The following is a 16,928-nucleotide window of genomic DNA, read 5'->3' on the forward strand; positions in this document are numbered from 1 at the left end:
ACCCTTTTCATGTCTTTGCTCAATGGGTGTTCTCAAAGATAATGGCAATGCCCTGCCCGCCACCAGTACAGGCTGATCCAACAGCATATGTACCACCACGTCGCCTGGGAAGAAAAATAAATGAATGGTACCTGCCTCTTGGTCACTGTGTAAGCATTTTCAGACCGATACATTGAGGATTACAGTGCAAGGACAATAGTTGCCAGTTTACCTGAGCTTGTGAACAAGGTGTGCAGTTATTCTTGAGCCAGAGGCTACCAGAGGGTGGCCCAAAGCAATGGCACCTCCGTTCACATTGGTATTCTCCGGATCCAGTCCCAGGGCTTTCTCTGCAGACAGGTACTGGGGGGCAAATGCCTCGTTTACCTGGATAAGGAGGGGGGTATAATGGTCAAAATACAAACTTCTACAACAAAGGATGAACATTTGTGTAGCAAAGTTAAAAAATATATATATATATATAGCAGTTAGTTCTACTAAATATAAAGTACTGTAGATACTGTTTAACTCTCCAAAGGAGTCAAGTCTGGTATAGACAGCTTTGAAATAAATGTTAAGAATATCAATGGAAAAATCTCACTTTCAGTAGGGAAAAAATGACTGATGCAAACGCCCAAGGGAGCTCTTCTTGTCTACTTACCTCTACCAAATCCATATCCTTACGAGTAAGTCCAGCTTTCTTCAGAGCTCCGCTGATTGCTGGTACAGGTCCTGAGTTATACATGTTAAAAAAACACAACACACCAAAATCATTAGATTGAAAATAAATAAATAATGAGTGCCATTTAGAATAGTCTAAATGTAAAGACTAAAGTTGACCCCAGTTTGTTTATATTATTAAGTTGTGGTGTTACTGCCATGTACAAATGATACAAATTTCACAGCACCTTAATATACTGTAATACTTTAGTATAGATTACAGCCTGAAAAACTGAAGAGAATTATTTAAAAGATTACTCTTACAGGGTAGTTAATTTGGGAGACTATCAGACGCATGATTCTGAGTCAGCAATAGGGCCCATTCCTATAATGTACAGTGCAAGAATGTGACATCTTCAGTGCTTTAAAGTCAAACCAACAGATAATATTGTCCAGGATAAGAAATAAAACACTTGCATTGAATTAATGTCTCGAGGGTAATAAAATCAAGCCATTACAGTTTATAGCCACTTATTGACGTTTTAGCAAGTTTCGCACACCCAAGATTATTTCAGTCTTAGTTTATGGTACTTGCATATGCAGCTAAATTTAATACATAATCAATATGAAGATTAAGAACGAAGCCTGGTTGAATAAAAAAGCACTTACTATCACTCTTGGGATCAGCAATACAAATAAAAGTCTAAATGAAAGATTCTTGAGGCCAGAGAAACATAATAAAAAGTAATAAAAAAGCTATAAACTAGTGAACATTTCTGTCCCCTATAAAAAATAAAAAAGGCAGATTTACTAAGATTTGTTCCAGAAAATATTAACAAACTGTATATTACTATGTGGAGATTGTGAAGATTTATCCCATAAATTAAGTTATTTCTTGCTAATATAACTCTTCAGATTAACTTAAAAAGCAATTTGGTATGTGTGAAAAACGCAGTGTCTATCATTTTCAGTTTCAATGATGAAACGCTGCACTTTATTCATGGTCTTATAAACACTGTAGTGTTTGGTACAAGACGTGCCTGCCTGTAACTTATGTGCAAGCAACATAAGTAACCCCAAAGTTCTCACAAAACTTGATTTCAATTAAACTTAAAAACTGAGCAGTAAAGAGAAAAGGGCTCTCTCTCCACCCAAGCATTTTAAAATGTAAAGTTGATTACATTTTCTGAAGATTTGTATCAGATCTAATAATCCAGTACCCCTTGAAACACTTATCAATTCCCATGGTGCTGGGATCACACCCAGACACATGGTAAACTACAATTCTAGCCAATGGGGTAAGCTTATGCTGTTTCACTACATCTTCACTGGCAATCACAACAGCAGCAGCTCCATCAGACACCCCCTAAAAGTTACAACAGAAGCGTGGGACAGGCAGTTGGGTATTTAGATGAGAAACCATCATGCCAAGCTGGGTGAGCAGTGCATATCTGAAACAAAGTCCTGCCTCAAAAGGCACTGCTCTTTTTGACTGGCTTCGCCTAGAGCAACAGACGAGCATGCAGAAAGATAGTCTTATGGTAATGCCTTACTGATATTGTAGATTTGAAAAAAAAAAGTTTAAAAACATGAACTGGAGGGAATAGTACTACATATGTACATCGCACATGTATCCTCCTACCTAAAGTCATACACAAACCTCACATTACATACAGTAAACTCTTTATTGTGACCAGTTCAACAAAGTCCAGTTCTGTTAATAGGTGAGCTGGTATTTAATCCTACAACAGAGAGTACCATAGTACATTAATTTATTAAAAAATGTCATGAACTCAACAAATAAGGTGAGTAAGAGGAAAGACTGAGCAAGAGCAGCCAGGGTTATACATCTTGCACTCATAATTAATGACCTAGTAAAGTCTATAACACTGGAGGCAAGATGTATCAACTAAACTGCATTTTTGTGTACAATTTCACTAATGTGTGGTGAAAGAAATGATATTAATATAATAATTATATTATTACTTTACAGTAAATTGGGTTTCTGATGCAACATGGACACCACTCATTGGTCTGAATAATCACTGAGAATGACCCAAGTAAGTGGAACATTTATTAAAAAGAACACACTACTAAAAACCTCTAATCAGTCTCCCTATTTAAACCATAGATTATACCCCCCCACACACCTTTTTTGTTGCCAGCTGCCTCTGCAACAGTGTGTGGGAGGAGGGGCTATATAAAATCTACTGGAGCATTTGCTGCAGTGACAGTTCCACCCTTCTTGAAGACTGGCTGCAGTTTGGCCAACTGCTCAAGTGTGGTTTGAGGTCTGGGATGATCATCTTCGGTCATGAGCTGTTTCCCTTTCTTCGTTTTCGCCTCCACAGCAGCAATCTCTGCACTGAAGTGACCAGCGTCATGAGCTTTAAAAAAAATAATAAATAAAATAAATAAATAAAATTCAGGCTACACATTTCCTCTTGCATTGTAAATCAGTTTGTGTGCAGTTTCTACAAGATACAAGCTGAAATCTACATTTCCCTAGACATCCTTATTATAATAGCCTTATTAACAGAGGTGCACAAAAAAACACACCTTTAACTAAACTAAATATCTGCGTTTTGTTGTCCTTGTTTTGGATTACTGACTGATAGCGGTTGTGATGAGTTTAGTTTGGCTTATTTTTTGCTCTGTGACTGTTGTGGTTTTTCTAATGGATTTTATGCCGACATAGAACGGTAGGACTAGTGCCTGTTTATATGTAGAGAAGAAATAGCTATTGTTGTGGTCTCTGCCACTGCCACTGCCACTGCCACTGCCACTTCCAATTGTTTGAACTGTCAGAGGAGGAAGTGGAGCGAGACAGCGACTTCGATGATGACCCCTAATTTTGGGGTGTACCTAACCTTTTCTGCTGGTAATCACATGAGATCCTAATGTTAAATGTTATGTGAACCCCTCCTTATTAATGTCTTCATGCAGTGCCTACAGAAAGTCTACACTCCCTTAAACGTTCACATTTTGTTGTGTCAGTGTCTCAGAGTTTCATGCATTTAAATGAGGATTTTTTTCCCACTTATCTACACACCATACTCCACACTGTTAAAGGGAAAAAAAGTTTTTATTGAGAAAAAAATATTAAATACAAAACTGAAAGATCATAACTGGAAAAGTCTCCACCCCCTTGAGTTAATATTTGGTGGAAGCACCTTTGGCAGCAATTACAGCTGTGAGTCTTTTGGGATAGGTCTCTACCAACTTTGCACACCTAGATTTGGCAATATTTTATCATTCTTCTTTTCAAACTCTGTCAAGTTCCTTGGGTAGCATTGATGGACAACAATATTTAAGTCATGCCACAAATTTTCGATTGGATTTGGGGCTCTGACCGGACCACTCAAGGACATTTATCTTTTTGTTCCTCAGCCTCTCCAGTGTAGCTTTGGCTGTGTGCTTTGGGTCATTGTCATGATGAAAGGTGAACTTCCATCCCAGTTTGAGCTTTCTTACAGGGAGCAGCAGGTTTTCCTCAAGGACTTCTCCTCATTCACTTTCCCTTCTATCCTGACAAGTGCTCCAGTCTCTGCTGATGAGAAACATCCCCATAACATGATGCTGCCGCCACAATGCTTCACACTATGTGTTGAGTTTGTGCCAAACATATCGCTTTGCATTTAGGCCAAAAAGTTCCATTTTAGTTTCGTCAGACCGCAAAACTTTTTGCCACATGGCTACAGAATCAGAGTGAAACAGAATGTTTTTCTGCATACTTCAAAATGGGATTCAAGGTGGGCTTTCTTGAGTAATGGCTTCCTTCTTGCCACCCTACCATACAGGCCAGATTTGTGGAGTGCTTGGAATATTGTTGTCACATGCACACTTTGACCAGTCTTGGCCATAAAAGCCTGTAGCTCTTGCAAAATTCATTGGCCTCTTGGTAGCCTCTCTGATCAGTCTCCTTCTTGCTCGGTCATCCAGTTTGGAGGGACAGCCTGATCTAGGCAGGGTCGTAGTGGTACCATACACTGAAACTGGTTCCTGTGGTCATCACTATCCTCTCGCAATAGGACTAGCTGGATGGCAAAACAACGCTAGTAATACCTCAAAAGTAATTGGAATCAAAAAATAACTATTGACCATGCCCAAAGAGTTGAAAAGGAAAGTTTTGAGTGAGGAAAAGAAGGGTTCAATTCTGGCTTTACTGGCAGAGGGATACAGTGAGCGTCGGGTTGCTTCCATCCTTAAAATTTCAAAGACGGCGGTTCATAAGAACAAGGTCAAGCAACACACATTGGGGACAACAAAGCTACAGACCGGCTGAGGGTGAAAACGACACTCCACTGACCGGGATGACCGCCAACTCATTCGAATGTCACTCAGCAACGGTAGGATGACATCAAGTGACCTACAAAAAGAATGGCAAACGGCAGCTGGGGTGAAGTGCACGGCGAGGACGGTTCGAAACAGGCTCCTAGGGGCAGGGGCTGAAGTCGTGCAAAGTTAGAGAAAGCCCTTCATCAATGAGAAGCAAAGAAGAGCCAGGCTGAGGTTTGCAAAAGACCATAAGGATTGGACCGTAGAGGACTGGAGTAAGGTCATCTTCTCCGATGAGTCCAATTTTCAGCTTTGCCCAACACCTGGTCATCTAATGGTTAGACAGAGACCTGGAGAGGCCTACAAGCCACAGTGTCTCGCACCCACTGTGAAATGTGGTGGAGGATCAGAGATGATCAGGGGGTGCTTCAGCAAGGCTGGAATCGGGCAGATTTGTCTTTGTGAAGGACGCATGAATCAAGCCAAGTACAAGGTTGTCCTGGAAGAAAACTTGCTTCCTTCTGCTCTGACAATGTTCCACAACTCTGAGGATTGGTTTTTCCAGCAGGACAATGCTCCATGCCACACAGCCAGGTCAATCAAGGTGTGGATGGAGGACCACCAGATCAAGACCCTGTCATGGCCAGCCCAGTCTCCAGACCTGAACCCCATTGAAAATCTCTGGAATGTGATCAAGAGGAAGAAGGATGGTCACAAGCCATCAAACAAAGCCGAGCTGCTTGAATTTTTGCACCAGGAGTGGCATAAAGTCACCCAACATCAATGTGAAAGACTGGTGGAGAGCATGCCAAAATGCATGAAAGCTGTGATTGAAAATTAGGGTTATTCCACCAAATATTGATTTCTGAACTCTTCCTAAGTTAAAACATTAGTATTGTGTTGTTTAAAAATGAATCTGAACTTATTTTCTTTGCATTATTCGAGGTCTGACAACACTACATCTTTTTTGTTTTTTTGACCAGTTGTCATTTTCTGCAAATAAATGCTCTAAATGACAATATTTTTATTTGGAATTTGGGAGAAATGTTGTCAGTAGTTTATAGAATAAAACAAAAATGTTCATTTTACCCAAACAAATACCTATAAATAGTAAAACCAGAGAAACTGATAATTTTGCAGTGGTCTCTTAATTTTTTACAGAGCTGTACATGTTAATCTGCTGTATTGCCTCAGAAATGGCACTGTGCAGTTTGTAATTATAGATTATAGAATTAATGGCATTTCTATAGATGTGAGGTATGGTCTTGTTGCTGTAAATTGAGGTCAATCTCCGTCCGTTGCAATTTTGACCTGTCTGACCTCTCCGGTGAGTCAACCTGCGGAAACAAATTACCTGTTCCAAACAAATCACATGATTGCCACGGAAAGGGCCACTGTGGCCTCCATTAAATTCATTTGTGAAGAAAAGAGTGCAGCTTGAAGACATAAACAGGAAGTCAGGATGGTTTTTTGTCTTTTAACGCAGCCAAAGATCAGGTCACTGCTGTCCCTGGCTCATGGAAAAGTCAAACAAGTTCAACTTGGAACAGTTTCACATTCTCCTCTGCTTTGCAGCTAGCAAACTGGGAACACAGTATGGCACTAAAGCTAATGATATAGATTTTTTCACTGACTAAAGAAAGATTATAGTATATTCCTGAAATGAAACTGCTGTTATAGTAATGCTGTTTCTCACACTCTTCTGCCTCCTAGTGGCAAGATTAACAAAATGCTGCTGCTTCAAAGTTTTTTTTAGAAATTTGTAATAATCTGTGAGGTGAATCCCAGCCTGAAATACAAAAATGACTATAATAACCGCACTAATGGATCGTTCTGGTGGTAGCAGAAAACAGGATAATATTGTGAAGGAGAATTCATTACTCCTTCAACTATTGTGCTGCTGGTTGATGCAAAATACTACTGGCATGTGGTTTGTCAAGAAAATAAGGACATTTTCCAATTTATTTCAAATGTTTTGAATTGTTATATTTAGAAGTTTTTTATGCTTGTTTTCAGAAAGAAGACAATATGTGTAGTTAACATGTTTGTTCAAAAGGTAAAACTTTAGCATCATTTTTAATTTTAATCACTTTTCTCTCACCAGTACAATTCATATTCAGATATACCCAGATATAATAATATACCCCACCCACCCCTTCTGAATATATATATTAGTTCACACAATGCTTGTGTCGTGCTCATGAAGGATGAGGGACAAAAACACTATAGCCAAGGACAGGACCAGTGGGCACCATGTGAGCATCTCCACAGAGCTCCACCAACTCACTTTGAATCCTGACCTGAATAACTACATGCAGTCCTGGCCTCACCTGAGCACCGATAGCAAGTTGTGCCAATTCATTTGAAAACATGTTGTGGTTTTGTGATACTGAACTCCACTTTCAATATTACCATTACGTAATATAAACAAAAATCAGTAGCAACAGGCTTTCAATCATCTAGAACGTCTGTTAGGTGGTCACGGAACTCGAGCTAGCTAGCCATACCGCTAGTAATAAATCATGTCAACTACCTGTATTGTATATATATATATATATATATATATATATATATATATATATATATATATATATATATATATGTATATCAACATCTGTAAGCAAATTATTTTACATCTGTATCGTTTTACTACTAAGATCACAATCCAGGCATAAATACACCAGTCATGTATCCAGATACACGTTGTGCTCAACAGTGAAGCAAGGGAGGACATTCCAATTTCTACCTATTGCTGCATCTTCCACAGCGTGCCACAAGATGATCTGTAAGGCTTGGTTTATCAACATGAGTTGAACCCACCAAACAAAAGTAAACTTAGAACTGTAGCTGTTTCCATATTAAAAATAAGCCCTTTTAGAATGTCTATACAGCATCTTACATAAGATTGTACTATATATCACCATCAGCTGAAACAATTGTTGTAACATTTATGAAGTTTACATTAAATTGTCTGAATCTACAGTGATAAGTCATGCCTGACTGGCGTTTATTTGTTGTGCGCTTATAGAGGACCCAGTTCCTTGAATTACAGTGTCACTTTATTATGAAGGTTTACTTCAGTTGAATGGTCATCTCTGGCACAGAATGGATGGCTAGAGGCTCTTTACCATACACAGGGACAAATCAGAGGCAGGAAAACAAGGACAACCTAGCAACATTAAGAATGCAAATTTCAAAAAATAACTTCAAACACTTCATATTTCATTCATTTATCAACAATGTGAATATTTTCCTCTCTTACTAGTAACTGAAAACAAATAGCCACTAGGGTGTTGGAGAGTATATTTAAGTGTGACAATGCATTCACTTCTAAGTGGCTTGTGAATACTGCGTCTACTACTACTACTACTAATAATAATAATAATAATAATAATAATATAATAATAATAATAATAATAATAATACATAATAATTATTATTATTATTATTATTATTATTATTATTATTATTATTATTTATTATTATTATTATTATTATTATTATTAGTGGTAATAGTAGTCATAGTATTAGTATTATTATTTATTAGTAGTAGTAGAATTTCCAAACAGACATGCTTTTTCTACTGTACCAAGCAACATTGCTGTTGTATATGTCACATATATTGATCATAATGAAGTGACACTATTAAAGGACAATAAAAAATTAATAAATAAAAAACTGCTTAATGTTACTAGAGGTTCATTTGGAAGTCTTTTGATAAGCTGACTACCATTATATAGAAAGTCCCATCAGAGCTCAAAGCTGGCCCTGAAGCCTCCACCTTATTCAGGCTCTTTTCACCAGGTTGCAGACTGGGCCTGTCACAGCCATGTCTTGTTCAGTGCAGAGGAATCAAACCCTGGTTATGAAGTCCAGGTTCAGACTGGCTGGTATGTGCAAGGTCTCCAGGCTGAGAGCTGAAGGGGTGTAAGGGAAAACGACAGGGAACGTGTTTGATGTCCAGCAGCAGCTGCTGATGATCGTTGCGCCCTTGTAGCTGATACTATGAAGAAAAAAACAAATACAAATTTGTATTATTTAAAGAAAAAACTGTGATAGTTTGTGTGGAATTGTAAAGAGAATAAGAACATAAGAACATAAGAAAGTTTACAAACGAGAGGAGGCCATTCGGCCCATCTTGCTCGTTTGGTTGTTAGTAGCTTATTGATCCCAAAATCTCATCAAGCAGCTTCTTGAAGGATCCCAGGGTGTCAGCTTCAACAACATTACTAGGGAGTTGATTCCAGACCCTCACAATTCTCTGTGTAAAAAAGTGTCTCCTATTTTCTGTTCTGAATGCCCCTTTGTCTAAACTCCATTTGTGACCCCTGGTCCTTGTTTCTTTATTCAGGCTGAAAAAGTCCCTTGGGTCGACACTGTCAATACCTTTTAGAATTTTGAATGCTTGAATTAAGTCGCCACGTAGTCTTCTTTGTTCAAGACTGAACAGATTCAATTCTTTTAGCCTGTCTGCATATGACATGCCTTTTAAGCCCGGAATAATTCTGGTCGCTCTTCTTTGCACTCTTTCTAGAGCAGCAATATCTTTTTTATAGCGAGGTGACCAGAACTGCACACAATATTCAAGATGAGGTCTTACTAGTGCATTGTGCAGTTTTAACATTACTTCCCTTGATTTAAATTCAACACTTTTCACAATGTATCCGAGCATCTTGTTGGCCTTTTTTATAGCTTCCCCACATTGTCTAGATGAAGACATTTCTGAGTCAACAAAAACTGCTAGGTCTTTTTCATAGATTCCTTCTCCAATTTCAGTATCTCCCATATGATATTTATAATGTACATTTTTATTTCCTGTGTGCAGTACCTTACACTTTTCTCTATTAAATGTCATTTGCCATGTGTCTGCCCAGTTCTGAATCTTGTCTAGATCATTTTGAATGACCTTTGCTGCTACAACAGTGTTTGCCACTCCTCCTACTTTTGTGTCATCTGCAAATTTAACAAGTTTGCTTACTATACCAGAATCTAAATCATTAATGTAGATTAGGAATAGCAGAGGACCTAATACTGATCCCTGTGGTACATCACTGGTTACCACACTCCATTCTGAGGTTTTCCCTCTAATCAGTACTTTCTGTTTTCTACATGTTAACCACTCCCTAATCCATGTACATGTGTTTCATTGAATCCCAACTGCGTTCAGTTTGAGAATGAATCTTTTGTGCGGAACTTTGTCAAAAGCTTTCTGGAAATCTAAATAAACCATGTCATATGCTTTGCAATTATCCATTATCGATGTTGCATCCTCAAAAAAATCAAGCAAGTTAATTAGACACGATCTCCCTTTCCTAAAACCATGTTGACTGTCGCCCAGGACCCTGTTACCATATAGGTAATTTTCCATTTTGGATCTTATTATAGTTTCCATAAGTTTGCATATAATAGAAGTCAGGCTTACTGGTCTGTAGTTACGTGGTTCAGTTTTGTTTCCCTTTTTGTGGATCGCTATTACGTTTGCAATTTTCCAGTCTGTTGGTACCACCCCTGTGTCAAGAGACTGCTGCATCATCTTGGTTAGTGGTTTGTAAATTACTTCTTTCATTTCTTTGAGTACTACTGGGAGGATCTCATCCAGCCCAGGGGATTTGTTTATTTTAAGAGCTCCTAGTCTCTTTAACACTTCTGCCTCAGTTATGCTAAAGTTATTTAAAACTGGATAGGAACTGGATGACATGTGGGGCATGTTCAGTGGGGCAGGGTCAGTATCTTCCTTTGTAAAAACTTGTGAAAAGTAATCATTTAATATATTTGCTATTTTTTTTTCTTCATCTACGATTTTACCATTTGTATCTCTTAAACATTTAATCTCCTCTTTGAATGTTCTCTTGCTGTTGTAATATTGGAAAAACATTTTGGAATTGGTTTTAGCTCCCTTAGCAATGTTCATTTCTATTTTTCTCTTGGCCTTTCTAACTTCCTTTTTGACTTGTGTTTGCAGTTCCGTGTACTCTTTCTGCATACTTTCTTTTTGGTCCTTTTTTAATGCTCTGTAAAGTGCCTTTTTTCGCTCTATATTTTTTTGTTTTGTTTTATAAAATCAATGTTAAATTAATACTGTACTTATTAAGTACTGTGTGAAGAGCCTCTTGGTGTTAATAAGACATTGCTGATTTACATTATTCATGTCTGCCCAATTGAAGTGAGCTCCCATTTTCCTCAACAGAATGACACCTACTTTGAAATTAGTGAGGCTCATGTTCCTTGAATAATTTTGGTTCGTATGAGTGCTGAGATTACTGCATAACATTAGAGCAACTTGTACTTGGCAAATACAATGCTTGTTTTGATAAAAGGGCATATCCCTTTTTAAGATTTTCAAAACAAAGTACTCCCTAATTACAAATCAATTTGTGCTTGGCATACAGTAGTGTGCATATGTATTAGAATACCTCATTGCTTCTGTAGTTTCGGTTTGATGTTCATATGCAATCAATATTTTTTAGAAGTTGTTTAAGATGCCTAATTAAAGCACAAAGTGGTCTAACATTTTCACACAAGTGCCTATTGTTTCTATATTCCTGATTACTGACCGAAAATTGAAATTCTCACACCCAGAGGTTTTCATGCAGGTAGGTATTAAAGGATATAAATGACAAATCTTGAGGTGTTGTAATAAATTTGCAGACTACTGTATATGCACTATTCTGTTCCTCATGGGATCATTCAGTGCTGCCATTGAAACCCTATTTCCATGTGCAAGAAATATATGAAGTCCTTTTGGAATAAAACCCAGGTTGCCTGGGCACCTGGCTCAGCAAAAGCAATATGGAGGCAGATGCAAAGATCACTCACTGTGTGACCCCGAACAAGTCACTTAACCTCCTTGTGCTCCATCTTTTGGGTGAGATGTTCTTGTAAATGACTATGCAGCTGATGCATACTTCACACACCCTAGTCTCATATCTTGTAAAGCGATTTGTGATGGGCCACTATGAAAGGCGCTATATAAAAATAAAGATTATTATTATTATTTATTATTATTATTATTATTATTATTATTATTATTATTATTATTATTATTCTGTGTTAAAATATGGATATCAATAATATTAATAATGTTCATCTTGGAGAACGAATATCCGCACTCATAACGTGATATGCAAAAGCTTCGGAGAAGAACAAATGTAATTGCATGGGTTGCAAGACTGGCTTGGATCTCAAAATTAGACAATTTGGAAGATTATTACATCAGCATACTCATTACGAAGCTTTGCACACAGTTTGGCGGATTATTGAACAATACAATATCAAAGTTAGGGTTTTAATCTGTCATGGTCGGAGTTCAGTCCATTGTACTTCCATCATTTTAAGTCTCATACAATATTGTGAGTTTTCCTGAGCCATGATTAGGGAACAGAACAACATTTTTTATTAAAAAAAGATCACTGTATCCTAGGTTTTACTGATATTGGTAATAAATTGTATTCAGCTTGGAAAAGCTACTTAACAAAAATGGGCTTTCTAGTACTCATGCATAGTCTCTGTGAGGGGCAATTTTCTGAACACAAACCATACAGAAGCTATGAACATTCTATCTTAATTGTTTATTTGCAAAAAAGTGTACTAGTGACGGTTATTGTATTAGCCATACAGAAGGGAGGGGTTGACACTTGCATAACAGGCTACAGCAGACAAAACTACAAGATTATAGCTGCTAATAACACTAATTCATAGCACCCGCTGTGTATCTACTACTTTACTATCACAGCAACACCTACTGTGCCACGCTCTCATAAGAACTACGTATGTTGTGTGAAATTCACAGCATTTCCAGTGTGAATGCAAGCAAAGCACAAACTGGCATATAAAATGTACCAGTGGTCTGGATTCGGACCATGGTCCACCTATTGACTATCAATGCGTTAATTTATTTCACACAGTTCTTTGATCTCTCTTTTACAAAAAGTAAACTGTCGAAAGACGACGTGTGGTAACAAGGTAGAAGCCTACAGTATATAGAAGGTATGAAGTGAATCAATCAAAGCACAGAAAATAAGACAAGGAAGAGGATCTCACCTATCATGGGCTGCAGGATACCCTCCGCCACTCTGATGAGCTACTGGTAGATCTGAATGGAGAGGTCGCTGAGGACCTGCCTGTACTCCGCCACGTCAAAGTTCCTCAGGCAATGCTTGTTCTGCTTGGCTGTATTCTGGGTTATGAAGGCTTGAGTGGAGCATTGACAGAACGACAAGGTTTACAGGTTCAAATGTGTCACGTTTCATTTAAATGGTGTTTCTGAATTATGAAATGAGCCCTCCTTGGGGTCTAACTTCTGCCAGATGGAACTATCTTCATACACAACAATCCACCTTTATTTCTCCTCTCCACATACTTGATTTTCTTTAGCAAAGTATGGGCCTCACCTCATCTTTGCTGTATTGCTTCAGACAGTGCAGGAGGTGGCTGGTGTTAGCCAACCAGAAAGAGGTCATCTCAATTTCATTATTGTGTTTCTGTAACAGAGTAATACAATGTAGCATTTATTAATAATGTCTTAATGAATCAATGAATCAAATAGTTCAGTAAAGCACAAATACACCTTTACCGTAATATGGCAGTGTGGCAAGCTGGAAATAGATATGAACTCAGACCCTGTGCTGACAGCGTAAAACAAGACTGCAGCCTGGTTGCAAAAATAAATATATAAAATCAGTTTTTACAGTACTTGCACTAACTGGTGCTGTGTAAATCCCACCCAAGTCCTTCGACATCAATAAAAACTTTGCCCCTGTACTTTCTGGGATCAGTATAAATATATTACACTTTGCAGAAGCATGGCACCGTGAATTACATGACCTGAATGGATCAAACAAGCCGGGACAGCATGCTTTTTACCTTTAATACTTTTTTGATGGCGTTGATGGTGGAGTTGAGCAGGGATTGCACCTCCTGGTCGTCATTCATGTAATCTGTGTGCCTGATGCACATGAAGAGGATGTAGGTTGTCAGGCCTGTCATTGAAAAAAAATGTTATTAAATGGTTAATTTATTTGAATTAATCACATTAAAAATTTAAAGTAATAACTGCTATTCTGGCATTGCCTACAACTTACTGTATTCTGCGCAGACACGTAAGTTGTAGGCAATGCAATTATTACTAGAAATTTTAAATGCGATTAATTCAAATAAATGAACCATTTAATAACATTTTATTTTTCAATATTAGGACAGTTGAGAGGAATCCAGATAACTCAAACCAACTCGTTGCTTGCAAGAACTCCTGTTGGCAGTTTTTACGACGTGGACCTTACAATAGTTTACAGGCAGGTCCAAGAACTGAAGGCAATGGATGGTCAGTAAATGAATATATTTATATATTAATTACAGTTGACAAAAACACTCAAAAACTAACTCAAAGTGTCCGGTATATTTCTGTTCAATTTGACAAGCTTGCATAGCACTATACGTAGAATTTTTATTTTTTTATTTTTTGAAATTTATTGACAAATTGAGTTTTTATTCTTTTGAGCAGTGGTAATGTGCAGCATGTGTAGAAACAGAGTAAATATCCCTAAATTTCAACAAAAAATACTACCTGCAAATTCCCATTGCTCAGGTCTCTAAGTGCTATACTTTCTAAAATAAATTCTACATAAAGCTGCTAACCCTGATTGATTCAATACAGACCACATTAGATAGAGTAAATTAATGTCATTAATGTCGGCTAGGTCTGCAGTCGATTTCAAATATTAGAACTTCTGAGCTAAAGTAAAAAAGCTCTTATTCAATACCATTAAAACAGGACCACATCAATATAAAGTCGGTGTGCCGGCCATCCTTGTAAGTTTCCCATAGTAAAAGGCTATCAAAGTGTAATAAAGCATAGTGAAAGCATTGTAAAGCATAAGTAAGTTGTGTAAAGAATATCAAAGTATGGTAAAGCATATTCATAAATATGGCAAACCAGGGTAAACTATGGTAAATGCATAGTATAACCACTGGAAAACTGCAAAAATATCATTCAAAAATAACATGAAAAACTTTTATAAGGGCATACTGGGACTGAAGCAAAGCATGGTAAGTTCAAACACACAGTCCACGAAAGAACTTAGTTGATTTAAACCAAATGATTATATTGATGTGTTCCACATTCTGTATTTTCTTTTTCACATGCTGATGAACTACATCATGAAAGATTGTCCAAAATGGTTTGTGATAATTTTTTTATTAATATTTTAACATTTGCAGTCATCTAATTCAAACTGAGTTTATGACACAACTAACCAAATCAAACAATGAAAACAGTGAAACATGAAGGTGTTATCTGGATTTTCAACAGAGCTTAGTCCTGAAATGTCAGGTCAGACTTCAGCAATAGTAAACATCAAGCAAGTGCTTTATTATGCCGCTTTGTGATGTGCATTGCAAGGCGACTGCAGAGGTGGTGGGGCTTGATAGGCACATACCTAAATTAGAACATAGGGTTGTTTTTATTATTAAACAAGCAAGTAATAGAGAAAAAAAAGCTCACTGTGCCATATTTCCATCTGTCCATTATCATTAACTGTTTAATCCTTTACAGGGTCGCGGTGAGACGGAGCCTAACACGGCAGACACAGGGCGCAAGGCGGGACTACACCCTGGACGGGACGCCAGTCCATCGTAGGGCACCACTCACACACACAAACACTTATATAAAAAAAATCATTCAAAAAAAAAAGACAGTATGCAAAGCCTTTTTTTTAAATTTTACTTCAAAAACATACAGCTATGTCGGATCAAAAACCTATATAAAGAAACCTAGATAGTATTTCCTTGTGATACAATACTGTCCGTATTCAATTAAACAGTGGCGTTATCAGTACATTAATTTGAAAACTCAGCAACTAGCTATGGAGCCAATTGTGTATTTGAATGGTCCGTATGTATGTGTGCACAATATATTGTGTGGTCTCGTCTGCTGTCATATCGGTTCATACTGTGGCAACACCAATGACAGCAGCTTGTCGCATTACTAATGGTGACTGTCCATCACTCTGCATTCTCGCTTGGCTGTTGTGTGCAGTTGCTATATTGGTAGTGAATGCGCAGACAGTTTTGCGAGGCACAAACAGATTTGCGAATTGCTCAAAAAACTGCTATATTCCAATGTCTCGCAACTACTTTTTGCCGTTTTGGAATATCTCTCATTTTGTGCCAAAGCACTATTTTTTTTGCGACGCACAAATTTAGCGAGGGGATTGCGCGAAGATCGAAGATCGGGCCCAATGTGTTGTGCAGTAACGGTTTTAGGCACATGCAACCCCTGCAATTGCATGGGGCCATTTTTACGTTTTAGAGCAAATGTTCAGGTTTATGTCAGTATGTGTCACATAGTAGCCCGGGATTTAAACCAAAAAACAGTAAGAGGTTTAAAAATGTACTAATTTCAACATACTACAAACAAAGTCTGCTTGCTCATGTCGTTTTCCATGTGCTGCAAGCTTGAAGTGAAAGTGTATCACATGCATAGAGCTGCGTGTTTGAAAGAACCTGGAAACAAATTAAAAATAAATGTGTTTCCAGCCAATGTATCATCCTGCTGCAATGCTCAACTACATATGTGCAGGGACATTTGCTGGACCTGTATCCTAACTTCAGTATTGTCCTTACCTCTGCTTTTGACTGTAGCGTCAGGGGAAAGAAGCGCTTTTCTTGCTAAAACATGGCATTAATCAAAAACGATTTAATTTCTACAGTGTCGCAAGACAAACGCCGACACTGGTGTTGAGCAGTGGATGTTCACTTTCTGCTGATGTACATGTGTAAAATGGATGAAGGCATTATTAAAATGTTTTGCATTTATCTGCACTCTTTGTCTACACTCCTTGTAATACTCCAGCATTCCCTTCTCCTTTCTCTGGTCTGTCGTCTGCTGAGTCAGCTCAAGGTGGCACCTCTCAGGCTGCACTGCAGGCTCTGCAGCTGGAATTATGAAATAATAAACGAACTAAGGATTTGTCTGTATTCACATGCCAAACATCCCCCCTCACAGAAACATTATT

The 16,928-nt window shown here is 37.9% G+C and overlaps 2 protein-coding genes across 3 annotated transcripts in view; both read right to left on the reverse strand.

Moving 5' to 3' along the window:
* On the reverse strand, window positions 1–11,137 carry LOC121327200 (3-ketoacyl-CoA thiolase, mitochondrial-like). The gene is made up of 7 exons (XM_041271081.1): window positions 11,117–11,137; window positions 8,776–8,920; window positions 2,851–3,026; window positions 1,880–2,005; window positions 641–715; window positions 212–366; window positions 1–104 (listed from the first exon to the last, which is right to left on the reverse strand). The coding sequence occupies exons 1-7, from the start codon at window positions 11,135–11,137 to the stop codon at window positions 20–22; spliced, it is 783 nt and encodes a 260-aa protein (XP_041127015.1). The 3' UTR covers window positions 1–19.
* Window positions 8,478–16,928, reverse strand: part of LOC121304259 (unconventional myosin-Vb-like) — a 27,393-nt gene continuing 18,942 nt past the window's right edge. The window contains exons 1-5 of one of the 2 annotated variants that reach the window (XM_041235295.1): window positions 15,416–15,510; window positions 13,780–13,895; window positions 13,308–13,397; window positions 12,958–13,107; window positions 8,479–8,920 (exon numbers count right to left, since the gene is read on the reverse strand). In XM_041235295.1, coding sequence (XP_041091229.1) covers window positions 13,099–13,107; window positions 13,308–13,397; window positions 13,780–13,895; window positions 15,416–15,431 — 231 coding nt within the window. In that variant the 5' untranslated portion in view covers window positions 15,432–15,510 and the 3' untranslated portion in view covers window positions 8,479–8,920; window positions 12,958–13,098. Of the gene's footprint in view, window positions 8,921–12,957; window positions 13,108–13,307; window positions 13,398–13,779; window positions 13,896–15,415; window positions 15,511–16,928 lie in introns of those variants that run through there. The other variant, XM_041235289.1, reaches the window with a different exon arrangement.

This window comes from Polyodon spathula, chromosome 2, assembly GCF_017654505.1.
Source record: "Polyodon spathula isolate WHYD16114869_AA chromosome 2, ASM1765450v1, whole genome shotgun sequence".
Taxonomy (NCBI): Eukaryota; Metazoa; Chordata; class Actinopteri; order Acipenseriformes; family Polyodontidae; genus Polyodon; species Polyodon spathula.

Excerpts from the sequence above, each read along its gene's own strand:
- LOC121327200 (XM_041271081.1), bottom strand. The coding sequence starts at position 11,137 with ATGAGCCTCACTAATTTCAAA. Across the intron at positions 8,921-11,116 it reads TGAGCCTCACTAATTTCAAA|TATCAGCTACAAGGGCGCAA; the intron begins GTAGGTGTCATT and ends TTTTCTTCATAG. Across the intron at positions 3,027-8,775 it reads ACCTGGACTTCATAACCAGG|CTCATGACGCTGGTCACTTC; the intron begins GTTTGATTCCTC and ends TTTTTTTTAAAG.